Genomic DNA, 17,143 nt, shown 5'->3' with positions numbered 1-17,143 from the left:
CATTAACATTTTTTGAATATTTCAACTTAAAAAGAAGCTGCTTCGCGTTCATGATAATTGAAAATATTTCTTTCATGAATGTATGTGTGGGTGGAATGGCATGGAATAAACTTCTTGTAAGGCTAGAAGAGCTGTGTGTTTTAGTTCCAGTATCTCTCACTCTGAAAATGGTTACGTTTGAGAAAACCACCATTACATGATTATATCGTTTAGACAACTGGTGACATATTTTTAATAGCAATCTCAGAAACAGTGGATATAGTATCAATCTTCAAATCGGTTACCTTAAAAATTGCCACCAAACAATTGAATCGCCATGACGTGAAGCCCTACCTATGGGATGAACAGGAAACAGATGTTGACAGCTGCGCGAACTGCACCTTATCAAGTTATTTTCTATTGATGTTGCATCATAATGGTTTTCTATTGTTACAAAAGCTAGACAATGTACTGCTATAACTTTCTGACTATATAGAAGGTAATTTCTGAGTGAATGGCATGCAAATCAGTTCAGTATCGAGTATATGTCATAAGCAGTGGCATATTATATCAAAAGCTTTGACTATATAATAGGCATAGCTCGCCTGCAGCAAACCTGAATGCATATCAATATGATGATTGCTACGGATGGTTTAAGCCAATTATACCACATTGTCTTTCCAAGGAACAGGTGTGCCTTTTCCACAGCAATGTTTACTCTTTAGACAATGGATATTGTCATGAGGTGTGAAACTCTTCAATACAATCTTGCCTTTGCTTCATTAAGTCAGAGCATCAAGTCACAAACACAACAGCGGACAGCATTGATTTTGTGGAGTGAGTGTGGGCAAACAAGAGACTATTAGTGTGTCTGTGTGAATGCTGCGACACCTTTGACATGAAAAAGCAGGTGAAAGTGAATTGTAAATACTTCAGTCCTAACTGCTAGAGATCTCACTGATGAATGAATGGCCTTGACTAGTGGGTGGGATAAAAAGCATCAATTTCATGTAGTTTGCTCATCTTATCGGACTCTTAAAGGAGCGCAAATTTGTTGCAGATTTTATCAAAAAGTATCAATATTTTTCTATCATTCACGATTGCTTTTAATGTTTGAAAATATATTTTAAAATCAAAATTGACAAAACTTGGTTGCGATTAAAACGCTCAGAAGAAACATACTGGCGAAATGACATCACTAGTTGTCATCGTTGCTGTAGTTGATATTGGCTATTACATTCAAGTTGCAGCGTTACGCGTCTCTATTCTGTCAGTCTCTTTGCAACTGTAGATATTATACTTAATGCTTGATCTGAGCGTTTTAAACGCAATCAGGTTTGTTGATTTTAATCTTGAAACATCCTGGCCATCACATCAAACACCAAGAGCAATTGTAAATGATAGGAAAATACTGAGTTTCTGATAAAATCTATTATAACTTTGTACAAATTCATCTTTAAAAATAAAACCATTTATTTAAGTTATATGTTTATTTCATGTTATAAGCTTTATTATGGAGAGTTTATTGTAGTTTGTTGTAGAGTACACCTTTACAAATAGACAGCAAGCAACATCTATACATACATACATACATCTAGGTGATAGGCCTAGACTAAGGACTAACAACATAAACAGCACAGCATTAAGGGCAGGTGTTAAATAGTGACACTACACTGGGGTAGAATTGGTGGAAGCGGAGCTAATCTTACCTGGAGCTACAGTTGCAGGGTGATCTAGAAAAATAAACACATTTACACAAATGATGAGGAGCGGTTTTTGTATTTCAATTAGGCAAGAAAGTACTGACATACATGTAGAATATTTAAAGTTAGTCGATGTACACATAAAATTATGTAGAAGTATTGTTTACATAGAGTTATGTAGAAGTATTGAAGCATTTGTTTACATTCGTTAGACAAATATAAAGAGTATGAAGTACCAATTGCTAATTGGTTTTATGTTGAAGTAGTAAAGACAATATAGGGTAGTGTTTTCAGATCTTATAATACTAGAAACTTGTTAAACCAATAGCTAAGGCAGTTTACAGCTACAGTACGTGACATACAGCTAGCGCGTACTATTTAAATCCATGATTTGAATTACCGAAATAAATCTTGTTTCAACATTAACACATTTCTAGTAAACAAAAGACTACATTAAAAATCATGTCTATATGTGCTAAGATTTGCACAACCATCAATTGTCATGCTTTGTTTTATTTATTCAAATTTCAAAGGCGGTTAAAAGATATTTTAATCCCATAGCATAAACCAAAGGGTGTGTTATAGAGGGAAGATTTACACCAGAGCTGCTTTAATTAATTTAGGCTTGATGAAACATTACAAAAATGGCTTTAGCTGAATCTCCCATTTTTAGTAGTTAGTTATTGAAATGTGTAGCTTTAATTTTTTTAACGGTTTGTTACAAAAAGCTGAGTGAGCAAGGAAGACAAATCTATCATTCTTTTAGCGCAAACTGAGTATAAATAAGCTTTACCTTCTCGTGTTACATCTTCAAGGCCTGTGCACTATACTTCAGCTGCGCGATGGACTGCAACGATTAGCTGTTTTCACGGCATCACCAACGATAAGGTGTACAAACTATTAGCGATTAGCTATATGTAATCACTAATCGACAACCAATTAGAAATTGCATTGGTGATATCGCCAGTTCTTTTGTTATCTTTTCGTTATGTGAAAATGCAATTCGTCCCAATTTTTCAGCAGTTCTTCACCATGCTTGCGAATCAAAGATGCTAACAGTTGGTGTCAACGTTCAACATGTTAAAAGTCTATCACATTGCAAAATGTGATGGACGTGAGCAAAATGATGTCATAGCAGCCCATCGTTGCGGCCAATCGCACAGCTAATCGTCGATTTGAGCAATAGTGTGCACGAACCTTTAATGTTTGTCATTTTCAACTCGTCAGGGATTAAAGTGTGTTTCTGATCATCTTGTGTAACTGACACATGCAATGATGCAGCATGCAAAAAGTAGACATTCTCAAAAATCACAGCTCAAAATTTTCACGTTTTCACTACAAGTGTATATTGAATAGTTATATGACTACAGGAAAGGAGAGTTGACCAATCACAACGCAGTGATACTATTACACTTGTTGATTGGTGTTTTGCAGCTTTTGTGCTGCGAAAAAAATCCCTCGCAAAGAGGTGAACAGCTACTTTAAAAATAAATATTTCATGGAGGTAGAAAAGATAGTTTATTTCTCCCAGGTACCAATGTGTAAATTTTGTATACAGTTGTCAACTGTTTGAATGCACACATATCTAGTATCACCTATCCTATGCTACGACAACATGGTGCAACTTCTAGCCACAAAAAAATGTTAAAGGAAAAGGGCGAAACAACAGTTGACCTTGACATGCAAAGAGACTGTAGCTACTTACCGAGAACATTAAGTGTTATCTCTCGGGCTAGGAGCATTGTCTGTGTCATTACTCTGCAGAGGTAAATACCGGAATCATCCTTTGTAGTGTCCTTGATGATCAGGTTCCACTGTTCATCGTTATTTTCCACCACATGTCTTCCATCTGACAGGAAGCTGAATGTCGAGACAGCGAGGGGATACGTCAAACCTTTTCGAAACCAGCTCACCTGTTGATACATGACAGTTTTTAGGGCAGCTACATCGATGTTAAATACTTACATCTGGTTAGTCTAATATACCGCTGAGATAATTCCTGCAGTGAATAATATCAGACATATTTAATCTTCAAAGCAGCAGAGCCGAATCAAGAGAGCATCGCCAAATCAAGCGCTATCGACTTAAACTATTCATTAACCTTTTTTCATCAATAGCTTTTATTGAAGCCTGTGGCTAAGATAGCAGGAGATCTTAAGTTTCAAGTGTTAGCATTGCTATAGGATCTAAATGAAATCAATGCAAAGTTTATGAGAAGTCGATGCAGTATGCTGTAGAGCCACTGCCGAATGTGGTAGGTTCTCAGACAAGGACTGTGAGAGTTGTTTTATTGAACCACTCTTTTTAATGTCTATTCTATTGGCCAGTTACAAAGAGTTCACAACCAAAAGTTGAAAGCTAAGACACATTGATATGCTGTATTTTAAAAGAAATATGAAAACAAGTGCAAAAAAAAATTTTTTAAAGAAGATTGTTTTTTACCATCAAGCAAATTTTCACATATTTTACTTTGGTTTTGCTCTATCACATCGTTATCTTCTGAGTATCTTAGGCTACATATGAGTCGTTCATCTTTTCCATCTATTAATTAATGAAAATTGAGAACGATGTTGTTCTCGGAATGTCACCATTGCTGCAGCCGATATAATTAATTATGGAAGAGGAATGAAACAATTGCTCATAACATCAAAATTAGTTTAGATGAGGGATGGGCAGTCAGGTACGCTGACAGCATCTCTGAAATAATTAATAGCTAGTTTGGAGAAGCTGGGATTCCGGTGTAACCTCTGTGTCTCAATCGTGGGAAAATCTAGTTATGGTAGCAGGCATTTCCAGTTTTATACCAGTATTATCCATTTATAGTTAGATGAAATCAAATCAAATTTTATGTCAATATGTAGTTGGGTCAATATGTATGCACAACTTATAATTGGGGTTAGTCATCATCAATAAAATGATGTTTTTGTTATGTGAAAAAAGAATTTGAGACAGAAATCAGGAATTTTCAAGTGAGTTGTTTACAGAACTGTTTTAAAAGTTGGAAATGTAATAGGATTGTGGAGGACTCTGGATCATGAATTATAGGCTTGAGTCAGTTTAAACCTGATGACCAAAGCTGAATCATTGATATGAATTATTCTCTCGAAACCCTATATTCTTATTTGTTTTGAAAACTCAAATGGTGATAAGGTCAAATTAAAGGTCAAATTATAAAATACAGATAAGAATAATTATTCAGCCTGATGTATACTGGTAAATAGCGCCACAATAACCAAAAATATTAGGCTGTTTTGATAAAGAGTGAAGTTTGATATCACAAGGTCAGAGAAGCAATAAAATGCTAGCTCTTGTCTATCAATTTATCAGCAATCCTCATTGATTGGATAAAAATATGAATCGCTTTTTACTTCAGAAAATGTAAGAAAAACAATTTCAGTTTTAAAGGTTGACTTGCAACAAAATTCACATTACAGTTATTTGATATCAAAAGATTCACCATGCCTCACTCTGCTGTGCTGTGGGTGCAAAATATGTGGAAATGTGATTACAAGCTCTTAAAAGCTCAAAAATGAAAAGTCAAAAAATATTTGACCATATTTTGCACCTAAAACACAGTAGAGTTATACATGGTGAACCTTTTGATACCAAATAACTGTAATGTAACTTTTGTTGCAAGTCAACCTTTAAGTTATTTGTTCACATTAGCTAGACTGGATCTCATTGGCTGGTTAGCATCATGAATGCTAAGATTGGTAATTTCAGTATGCTTGTCAATAATTTTTATGTTGTCTTCTATCAATCGTGCCAACATTTTTACTCTATATTTAAAATACGCTAAAACAACCATTTACCAAAAAATTGCATAATTATAGAAGCCTTGAACCAGCTAGCAGCTCATAATTGAGCAATCAGCCAAGATTTGTTATGTAATGTCCATTACCAAGACCACAGGCTTTCCTGTATGTAAGGTAACTGAGTGTTACAAGGACAACCCTATAATCTAAGCCAATAAAAAACATCTGGTGGAAGCGTTACACCTTGTAGTATCCATATCATTCCAAACACCACCTATATGATAGGTTAAATCTCATTATTCATGGTGAAGAAATACAGTTCGTGGTATTATCTGAGAACACCTGCTAGAGGATGACAAGGTAAGAGAGTGTCATTGAGTTTACAGATGAGCTGACACAGACTGTCAGTTGATTTTATCAGAAAGTGTTTTTCTATCATTTGCAACTGTTTTTGATGTTTGAGGTGATCCAAATGCCAGGATTTTTTAAGTTTAAAATCGACAAAACTTGATCGTGGTTAAAATGCTCAGAAGCAAAACATGTTTGAAATGACATCACTAGTCGCTATCGTTGCTTTAGTTGATATCGGCTATTACGTTCAAGTTGTGGCGCTCTGCCCATCTATTATGTCGGTCTCTTTGCAACTATAGAAGTCATAGTCACACTTTTGCTTTAACTGAGCAATTTTAACTGCGAAAAAGTTCTGTCGATTGTAGTCTTGCACCATCCTGGCGATCAGATCGCCTCAAACATAAAAAAATCACAAATGATAGAAGCATGCCGAAACTTTTTGATAAATCTTCATCTCTGATGTTTGTGCTAATACCTACATATTTCACAGTTCGCGTGATATTTATCCTAGGAATATTTGTGCGTCAGCACCTTCCATCAAATAGTAAATGATTGCCGACTTCCTCTATCGATTGTTCTTTATTTAGCAATTAGTTCCCTCGCCATGAAATTCTAATTTTTTGTCTTATTCGTCGAAATATTTAGTGGCAACAAAACTATAAAAAAAAGACTGGGCAGCACCTATCTGTCCAGCTGTGTTCTTTATAACTGATACCCTGGGTAATTACCTGCTGCCAACTTTTACATTAGCTTATTATTCGGACTCTGGACCCCACTAGAAATTTGTGAGTGTTCACAAATTTTGCAGGAGGTTTTCGTAGGAAGCATTTGGTGAGGATTGGTGCTTTCTTACAGTTGTCAATATAATCTATATTGGACAAAGGCTCAAAGGTATTCACTGTGTTTACAAATATGTATGATGCGATTTGAAATTGTGAGCGCGTGTAGTTACCATTTGATAAGTGTTTTCATGAACATTCATGTGGTGCAGATTATCACAGGCTCTTTGTTATGAGAGATAATTAATATATGCCGGAGTGATAACGGCACACTCCTGTCTAACTTGGATGCGCGTTTTTAGAATAGGAATGACTCAAGTATGGAAAATGTAAAAATTGGAATAGCTTGCATGGTGCCACGGTGTGAAAGTGCTGTTTCCATCTTTCGTAAGCATGAAACGTTCGATAAAAATGTGTGAATAAGAAAATCTTTTTGACTTGCTGGTTTTTGCCGTTTCAATCCCGCGGATGATGCAAATTTGCAAATTAATTAACCGCGTCATAAAAAGAATTGCGCAGCAAAATGGCTCAGATGTAATATCACATATTTCTTGCTGACTGGTCTGTTGTCTTCACTCATGACTCTATGGTGTCAACGAGCACAATCTTTGATTGTGCATTCAAGTCACAAAAGGGAAGAGGTGAATCAAGGTGCTAATCAATACTGTGTTTTGACTTCTTTCATCGATTATGACACCTGCTGACTCTACTGACTCAATACAATAAGTCAGTATGATGTAGTCATTGACAGCTGTTTTTGTGACCAGCTCTTAGAAAAAATGTGTCAGTAAACCATTTTGAATGTCAAGAAGTTAATAACTATGCTGCCGACAGCTGACAGCAACTGACCCTTAAAATGCTAACATAGACTAGTAATTAAATACATTTGCTAATTGACATCGATCAAACTTTAGCTGTTGGCCTTTTCATACCATGATTGATCGATTCAAAGTTTATTTTTAATTTAGATCATTAAAATGAACAAGAATGTAGTTTTTCCGCTTAAAATTGAGTCTTACCGATGTGAAACCAAAAGCTGGTTTAAAAACCAACTTGTTGTTTGCTTTTAGTGTTTTAAGATTTTGTTTTTCATAAAAGCTTCGGACCTTGTTAGATGTTGTGATGCCGCTTTCATGTGCTCATCGTGTATTTTTGTTGACAACTATCCTAAAATTGACATGTTGATATTTTTTAACAAATTTCATCACTATTGTCTCATTGGCTAATAATCTGTTAAAGCACTATACAGTTTGCATTTTTATATCATTAGGATGATAACCCTATCATTGCAAAATATCATAAATGACCTTAAACATGCCATGTTATTGGTAATACACGTTTCTTTGAAAATTTTGAATTCGCTTCAATGTCACGAAAAACTATAAGACGTGATTTCTACTCAGGCTAAGTTGGTTGGCTGTTATTCGAACATGATTATATTAAAGTACCACCTTGAGACAGTTTAAAAACGATGAGATTTGTGAACTGTCCAGAGATTAGAGTGGCGTGTAATACTATCCGACTAAAGAGATCAATTGCTACCTTCTTATCTCATTCCTACAGAAATACCGGTACAAACATTTGTGCACATCCAATAGAATGAAGGGTAAACCGTATCGCTATAACCATGTGCAGTACTTTGTATGAGCTGAGAGCAGCTATTCAATGCTGTTTACATTAGTGAGAAAAATTCAGGCACTGGGCCAATGCTCTAGGGCTAAACACACCAACGCTATTCAACAAGCTAGACACGGAATAAAGCTGCCGGACTATCACAGTGGAACATGACGCAAGTCTCGCTGCCATGAGGGAAGGCAGAAACACTCTTGAGATTAGCTTAGCATAATTATTAAGTCAATGGGAATTTAGATCTATTGGCATCCAGCAGAATGGATTTCAGCTAGTTTCCCACAACCATCGAAACATCGACAAATCAACACATGTAATTAATGAAGCCTTGGAAAAGCTACAGACCGAGGTGAAATGTTACGTATACAATAACGGTTCACCTTATGAAATGGAATTGAATATAACTGGTCATAAAGGAAACTCCATATTTAATATTGCATTTCAAGGCGCTGACCAGATTAAGCATTGTAAGCTGAAACGGTTGACACCAGCAGATCAACGTGTAGATTTGTATTCTAAGTTAGACAGGCTACGCAACTTTCATAAGTAGACTTCGACGCGCTTCTCGTCTGCTTTCCCTTTTATAGCTGAGAAAGGCACAAAAGCAGTTTGAGAGTTTAAATATGGATCTGCACAAGGTTTTAGGTAGATTTTATCAGAAAGTATCCGTATTTTTCTATCATTTGCGATTGTTTTTGATGTTTTAAGTGATCTGATTGCCAGGATGTTTCAAGATTAAAATTATCTTGAAAACTAGATCGCCGTTAAAACGCTCAGATCAAGCGAGTGTGTGATTATGATGTCTATGGCTGCAAAGTGACCAACAGAACAGAGATGTGTAATGCTGCAACTTGAAAGCAATAGTCTATATGAACTATCGCAGCGATAGCAACTAGTGATGTCATTTCGCACATATTTGTCTTTCAAGTGTTTTAACTGTGATAGATTTTTGTCAATTTTAATCTTGAAACATCCTGGCAGTCAGATCACTTCAAGCACCTGAAGAAATCGCATATGATAAGAAAATATACCGATACTTTCTGATAAAAATCTACTAAAATGTTGTGCAAACTCATTTTCAACAATCGCAAATAGCAAGCTAATGGATTAACAGTTTCACTTTAATTTCGCAAGTTTCACTGCTGCATTCTGGAGCATTTGAATATTTCTAGATTCTAGCAGACAAAAAACTAATCCCTGGAACAAAGAAATGCTACATCTTTTATTTTAAATCCTAGTCAGGTACTGATGTCTTTAAACCGCTCAAATCTAAAACCTGGTCGCGGGATTTCGCATGGAATGTGAAATATTTATGGCTCGACTCAAATAAATAAAATGTTTTCAAATCTGTGCCTGTTTTTATGAAAGTTACGTCAATTATTCCATGAATGTAGCCTTTAGCCTTGAACTGTCTTCAAATAAACAAGCTGCCTTTGTTAAGCAAACATCGAATATAACCTAACTACATTCTAAAAATAAGAACATTCCAGAACCAGAAAAGGCATGAGAAAATTTGTTGTTCAATTTCCGCTATCCAAAACTTCATGCATGCTATGTAATTTCGGCAATGACAAATAAGCATATTTTATAATAATAATTTATTAATTATAAAATAAACAGATAGGGTATATTAGTTGACCTTTTGGACTGAAGTTTGTATGTATGCGTTTCATAAAAGGTTCTTACATACTGGAGAGAGATTTGTCTTCTCCTTGTTCAAGGACTACGGAGTCTGTCAATGGCTTTTGAGTTAACCGAAAGGCAATAGTGACAAGATAAGCGCGGTTGTTATTTTTTGGGAGATTGGTCTTTCGCTTTGCCAATAAAACTTGTATTATCATCTAAAACTTTTTACTAGATAAGGACAAGATAAATATGGCGGCGAAGTTTAATTACAGAAAATAACAATATTAGACTTTTTCAAGCAGTGATTTTCATGCTAAAATTATAAGCATGAAGCATAGTTTAAATATTGCATGTAACATCTCTTTGACTTTCCTATATCCAAAGTATTTGACTTGCTGAAAATGCGAGCGACGATTTGAAAGTGTGAAGAATTTTACGATGGCAGAGCCAAGAAAAACTATTTGCTGGTAATTTTTTTATAACTGCTTCTGCTACTGTATATAGTTTCAAAAGGTCTAAGAAAATCCAATAGGCCTAGTCAAATGTTTTAAGAAATTTTATTGACAGACATATTTTTTTAACTTGGATGCTTAAATAATTTTTAAAAAGTTTTTGAAAGCTATGGTATACCTCAGTGACTACCTCTATGATCCAGGACAGCATATACAGTGACCTACCTTCTTGTCTTGCATATTGTGGACTGTGCAAGGAAGCCTAGCCGTTTCTCCTTGATATACTGTAACATTCTGCGGCGTGGAAGTGTCAAAATTGGGCAGTGATGCTAAATCGACAGCTGCAATCAAATGAATCAGCAACATCTTAGAGATCTGGTGAAAATTTTACAAATTATACTAATGAATTATTGTCGGCTGCCGAAAGATTGAAAATAGCAAATGAGCTAATGATGACGTGAGAGAGACATGTGGTCAGATAATTGGCTGTTACCAAAAATAAACTCATCTACATGATAGGAAAAATAAAATAATCAAAAGTTTATTCTTAAATTGTATCATTGCTATTGTTATCATAGGCATTAATGCGATGTCTATTTAAGCATGTCACACCTGAGTATTCTAGCACATGGCTTACGCTTATAGGAAGAATAACTGTGGGTTACAAACTCAGAAAACGAGCTGAAGGATTTTTATGTTTGCCTCTTCCTTTTTGTGGAGTTTAACTGATTACTATACATAATGCAAATCCTATAATTTGTAAATGATACATAATAGTATGGTTTGTCATAAAAGTACAGAAATTATTTAAATAGTTTCAAAAGATGCTGTTACAGAATGTTTTATATTTATCTATTAATAGCATGTTTATATAAAGTTTCGCGTATACAAATACATGCAACTAGACATAAATTACTATATTTTGATTAATATTATATATATAATATTATATATGTAGTATTATATATATGCATCCAAACCTGCGCTTCCGACGCTTTTGAATAAAACAGAGATTATTATTGGAGAAAAAATCATTATAGTCCATGCAGCCATTCTAGTCTATATATATCTAACTGCTCCCTAGCTAACAAGACTTGCTAATGAGAGAGCTGCAAGCTTTACTGCGCAACGGAAGTATACGCTGCGCTCTGATTGGACAAGGTATCTAAAAGGCTAATCGACACAATCAAGCATACAAATGTACATGGTTATTGATAGCATTACAATAGCAGCGACATGATTACAAATTCACCGTCTCCTTTAAGTCAAGGGGGGAATATTGTTATCGATTTTTGTGTTAATGATGAGGACATGCTTGTAAAGCAATACCATTGTTTTGTGATAAAATCACTATGACAATTATTTATGTTTTATTTATGATTTTATACATATTGTCTCTGCTGATAAAAGTTTTGAAATAATATGGAAAAGGTTTCTTACACATCCAGATAAGCGAATATTCCTATTTTAAACAAAAGATTAAAGACGAAATTTTTCCAAATTTCAGTAGATTTTATCAGAAATTATCGGTATTTCGCTTTCATTTGCAATTGTTTTAGATGTTTGAGGTGATCTGACTGCCAGAATGTTTCAAGATTAAAATTGAAAAAACTTGATGGCAGTTAAAACTTTTAGAAGAAGAATATGTGCAAAGTGACGTCACTGGTTGCTATAGTTGCTGTAGTTGATATCAACTATTGCTTTCAAGTTGCAGCCTTACGAGTCTCTATTCTGTCGGCCTCTTTGCTACTATAGATGTCATAATCACACTGAGCATTTTAATCGCGATCAAGATTTGTCGATTTTAATCTTGAAACATCCTGGCAGTCAGATCACCTCAAAAATCAAAATCAATTGCAGATAATAGAAAAATACCGATGCTTTCTGATAGAATCTACTAAAATTTAGTGAAAGTTATTTTTTAAACTTCAATAAAAGCAAAAGGCTTTTTAGCTGTCTGCAAGCTAAAGATAATCAATTTTTTTCATTTGCTGGATTATATAGCGAGCAGTTTTTGTTTTAAATTTCTGTAAAGTTTCTCTTTCTCTGTTCCTGCTTTTTGCCAAAATAGCTTTAGTGTCAAAATAATAGAACATAGACTTTAGCCACTAGAAAATTTTGAAGACGACTAGTTCATTTATTTGATATGAGATAAAACAACTCCCATATTTTCTATTTGGTATAAATATTTGTTTTCTCATTTGTTTTTCTTTGAAAAAATTGAACATGGACTACATTGAAATTCTTTTTTAAACTGTTATAAAAGGCTAATTTCTCTGTTTAAACATTATCTTTGAGAATGTCAACAAACATTGCCAGCCCTTGTTACCGAGTTTACCGTAAGGTCTCTGCCTTGGAGTCGGGTTTCCTTTGGTCATCCCAGAAATAAATCAAATGTGACAAGCTACCTAAATATTAGGATATCATCTGCATGTTAGTGTCACTATTAGCATCGCAATGCAAGCTCGTGGCTATCTGCATATGTTTATGACTTCAGCGGGTAAATAGATATCATCAAATTTTTATATTACTATGCGTGATATGTGTTCTTCTCTATGTAGTCACGTTTTGAGAAATTGGTTTGAGTCAAAAACTTTCCATAAATGGTGCAACATTCTAGGGTAAACTTTTCCAGATGCATACATGTCCAAATTAGGGGCACTTGTTATACTTTGTAGCAACATAGCTCATATGTCAATCTTTACTATAATAAGGGCCATGTTTGTCTGTCTGTCTGTCCAACGCATCATTATATGTTGAGAGAAAAACTGCTGCACTGAATTCAAACTCATGCATTAGGGTTAGCAGCCTTGCACGATATCATTTACACCACTCGACCGCATTGATGCATTGTGGAATAATTGTGCTCACACTTATTACAAATGATGATCTCTCACGGTGCACCAGAACTGCCAGCGTACTAGTGCTTTATTGAAATTATTAGTATATAAGATAGGTCTGTTGTAATAAAATAATAATTTACGATAAAGTACGGTAATTGGCTACTAACATAATCACTGGTGTGTTTAAAAGTTTATATTTTTATAAATATTTAATATGTATTTAAAACATCTTATATATATTAAATATATATAATATATACTAATATATCCTATATTTAATATATTACTATAATTAATAATATTAAATACATATCAATATTAATAATTATATATATATGTTAATATATTAGTGTTCATATAAATAATATATTAATATATAATATATATTAATATATTTCATGTTTAATATATCTTATATATTAAATATATATAATATATATTAAATATATATTTAATATATATTATATAGGGCCTATTTATTAAATATATAAAAAATATATATGTGATATATATTTATTATATAGGTATATTTTTTTCTTTTCTCACCTTTTAGTCACTTGTGGGAATGAACTGTGGTTGAAATTGAAGTCGATATAATGGCATACTAAGCACAAAATCTACCAAGGAATGTTGATTACTCATGTACATCTACTTATACATCTATGTCTATTTATGGGAGGCTAGAGAATGTTTTAGAGCAATTCCATATTCACTTATATGGTCTCTGGTTGTGCGTGATGATGCTTCTAAAATACTATCTAAATTAGCAAATAAAAGTTATAGTTTATACTCTATAGAGATGTTAATCGTATTTGTTTCTTTGTTGTGGCGTCAAATAAACATGCTTGAAGCGTCGACAAGAGCCCTTTGCATGGTGTTAGTAAAGTTTATTTGAATGTGAAATACAGTTAGCTTCTTGTCAAGTAGCTCATTTTTACAATTTCAACATGGCTGTCGACCAACGATGCCATCATGTTATGGGTACTTTTTTATACACATTTACTAAATATGTTGGTGTTTCCTGTGGCAGATAATATGTTTGTGTTTTGTAAAGTACTACAATTATAGATGTTTAACATCCTACATCTATGAAATCATTGACATCTATAATGTTTACATCTATGAAATCATTGAACTTGTATACATTTATTATAAAGTCAAGAATAATTTTCTCAACAAAAGATTTACCAGGAAATGGTGTTCCTTGGCTCTGCGCACGCATTGATTAAAGGTTGACTTGCAACAAAATTTACATTACAGTTATTTGGTATAAAAAAATTCACCATGTCTTACTCTGCTGTGTTGAAGGTGCAAAATAAGTGGAAATGTGGTTACAAGCTTTTAAAAGCTCAAAATTGAACAGTTAATCGCAGCCATCACAAAAACGCCGTAGGTTGGAATCCTTTTATTTCGATGACGTACTCAACTCGATGTGGTTATTGTTTTGACACGTGATGTTATCATGTGAAATGAGAGGCCAATAAAAGGCTCAATATAAAATTTCTTGTAGCACTAGTTTATGACAAACGCTTTGTGTTCTACCGGAAAGCCCTTATCAAATATAGACCCTCACTACTTTACAGTTTCGTTTCAGCTTGGTCTAGTCATCTAGCAATCTAATCATGTGATCTGATCATGTGACCCATACCTCCTGCCAAATGGCACGAACAATTTCTGCAGCATCGTTAGACTATTACAGGTGACCAACAGGCTCCTCGTGTTTATTAAAGGATGATATGCCCCCCTTCGAGCTAAGGTTAAAAAATTAAACTAATTTTTAGGCTAGGTTTTGAGATATCAGTGCTCAAAGTGACAGCATTATAATGATGATGAAATAGACGCGTAAGGACAATAAACTTGGTTTTATCAAATGCGTCAAGTATATTTATGAAAATATTTCGACGAATGAGATTGCATGAAAGTGTAAACAGAAGCACATCGTGTTTAACTATGTCCCATTTGAGTCATTTTGAGAGGGATTCCAACCTACGGCATTTTCGTGATGGCTGCGATTAACTATTCGTTTTTGAGTTTTTAAGAGCTTGTAATGACATTTCCACATATTCTGCACTTACAACCCAGCAGAATAAGGCATGGTGAACCTTTTGATACCAAATGGTTGTAATGTGATTTTTGTTGCAAATAAACCTTTAAGATTTTGCACACTTTCAAGTCATCACACATATGCTGATTAATTCAAATACTTGAGCATATATGAAGGTCAAGGAGATATTATGATCAATACTTAGACTGTGGGACTTGTTCATGCTTTAAATTTTAGGCTGCCAATTACTTGGCTATAAAACTATACATTCAAAATGGGCAGTTATTGGCACATGTCGGTGTTTACAAATATTATTGTACAAAAATTTCAAAAGAAGTTAGGATAATATTTTATCACAGAACTCTTTGGAATACGTCTAACCACCAACAAAGGTGACCTAGTACAGTCATACATTGAGAGTACAGTGTTTATATACATATACGATGTGGGCTGTCAGTTCTTGCGTGCATGCGTGCGTGCATGCATGTGGCGTTTGTTCAAATTCATTACTTGTCAAGGTATGTCTATGTCTTCGAGGTAAACATTTGTAGACTTCCAAGAATTTGAAAAGAACTATGTCAGTTTTCTTTGTGAAGATAGTGGTACAAGATGATATGGTATGATATAGTATGGTATGATATAGTATGGCATTACATGGCATGGCATGACATATCATAGTATGGCATGGCATAGTATGACATGGCACTTCATAGTATGACATGGCACGGTATAGTATGTATGGTATGAGGTGGCATGGCATAACATGGCATGGTATGACATGGCATGATATCATGTCGTATGGTGTGGTATGGTATAGTAGGGTATGGGGTGGCATGGCATGGCATGGTGTGGCATGACATGGCATCATCTGGTATGGTATGGCATGGTATAGCATAGTATGGTATAGTTCGCTATGGTACGATATGGCATGGTATGGCATGACATCACATGATGTGGCTTGGTACAGTTGACAGTTGGTAGGTATATGTTTGTGCTACGGCACCATTAGTAGCTGTTGACTTATATCCTTTCCAATGTTCAGCGTTTATATTCTAAGATAACTTGCTTCACAACTGACTTGCTTTGTAAATGTTAAAATGATGCTGTTGAGTTCACTAACTCTCAGAGTAATGAAGGCTTTTTAATATCGGTCTCGATCCAGCACAACAAGCTCCGCCCATAAATACGTGATGTAACCTAGTTTTTTGGGAATGGAAGTTAGGGATGTTAAGACCGATTTAGAATAGCGTAATAGAGATGGGTGTTTTAAAATCCATTATTATCTACCGTAAATTCAGCCATAAAAATAATCTGTTTTTTTTTAAAGGCAGATAAGCTATTTAACGATAGCACGATATTATCATGATTAGCACGATTATTACGATTTAGCACGATAACAACGCTAGCTTGTGATAAAAGCGCGTTTTTTGAGCTCATTTTTCTCGGCATTCAGCCTATTTAAACATCGTGTAACAAGCTACGAGCAATTTCAAATAGTTTATATACCTTTCATAAAAGACTGAGATTATTTTACAGGCTGAATTTAGATAATAATGGGTTTTAAGACACTCATCTTTATTATTCTAAATCGGACTAGACACTCCGATTCCTGAAAAAGCTAAGTTTCGTCACATATTTATAGGCAGAGCTTGTTATGCCGACTGTTGTTTTCGAGATGGATATTGAAACGCTTTAAAAAAGCCTTAATGACTTTGAAGGTTAGTGGACCATTCTTTATTTAGAGTACAAAATCGGAGTCAGCGTGTCTGATTTACTTAGCAAATACGATAAAAGTTGTATGTGACAGTAATGGTGTAAGGGGATCACTAAGCAACCAAGTGCATATATCTCAGTTCGTATGCAGTCAGATAGGTTCAAACTGAAGGGTTATCCTCGATAGACAAACAACAAAATGAAAATATATTTTTCATTAATAAATCAATAAAATTAGCTAAAAGTTGCAATCTAAAAATTAATATGGT

General features: G+C 34.4%; 1 protein-coding gene across 2 annotated transcripts in view; it reads right to left on the bottom strand.

The window, feature by feature from the left end:
* The window catches only part of LOC137396336 (leucine-rich repeats and immunoglobulin-like domains protein 1), a 56,595-nt gene that overhangs the window by 8,098 nt on the left and 31,354 nt on the right, over window positions 1–17,143 (bottom strand). Inside the window, exons 1-4 of one of the 2 annotated variants that reach the window (XM_068082575.1) lie at window positions 11,255–11,363; window positions 10,500–10,615; window positions 3,388–3,595; window positions 1,689–1,712 (exon numbers count right to left, since the gene is read on the bottom strand). In XM_068082575.1, the coding sequence (XP_067938676.1) occupies window positions 1,689–1,712; window positions 3,388–3,595; window positions 10,500–10,615; window positions 11,255–11,327 (421 nt within the window). In that variant the 5' untranslated portion in view covers window positions 11,328–11,363. Of the gene's footprint in view, window positions 1–1,688; window positions 1,713–3,387; window positions 3,596–10,499; window positions 10,616–11,254; window positions 11,364–17,143 lie in introns of those variants that run through there. The other variant, XM_068082567.1, reaches the window with a different exon arrangement.

This window comes from Watersipora subatra, chromosome 1 (genome assembly GCF_963576615.1).
Source record: "Watersipora subatra chromosome 1, tzWatSuba1.1, whole genome shotgun sequence".
NCBI lineage: Eukaryota > Metazoa > Bryozoa > Gymnolaemata > Cheilostomatida > Watersiporidae > Watersipora > Watersipora subatra.
Note: the sequence above shows the minus strand (reverse complement) of the source record. Positions and strands in the feature narration are given on the sequence as shown.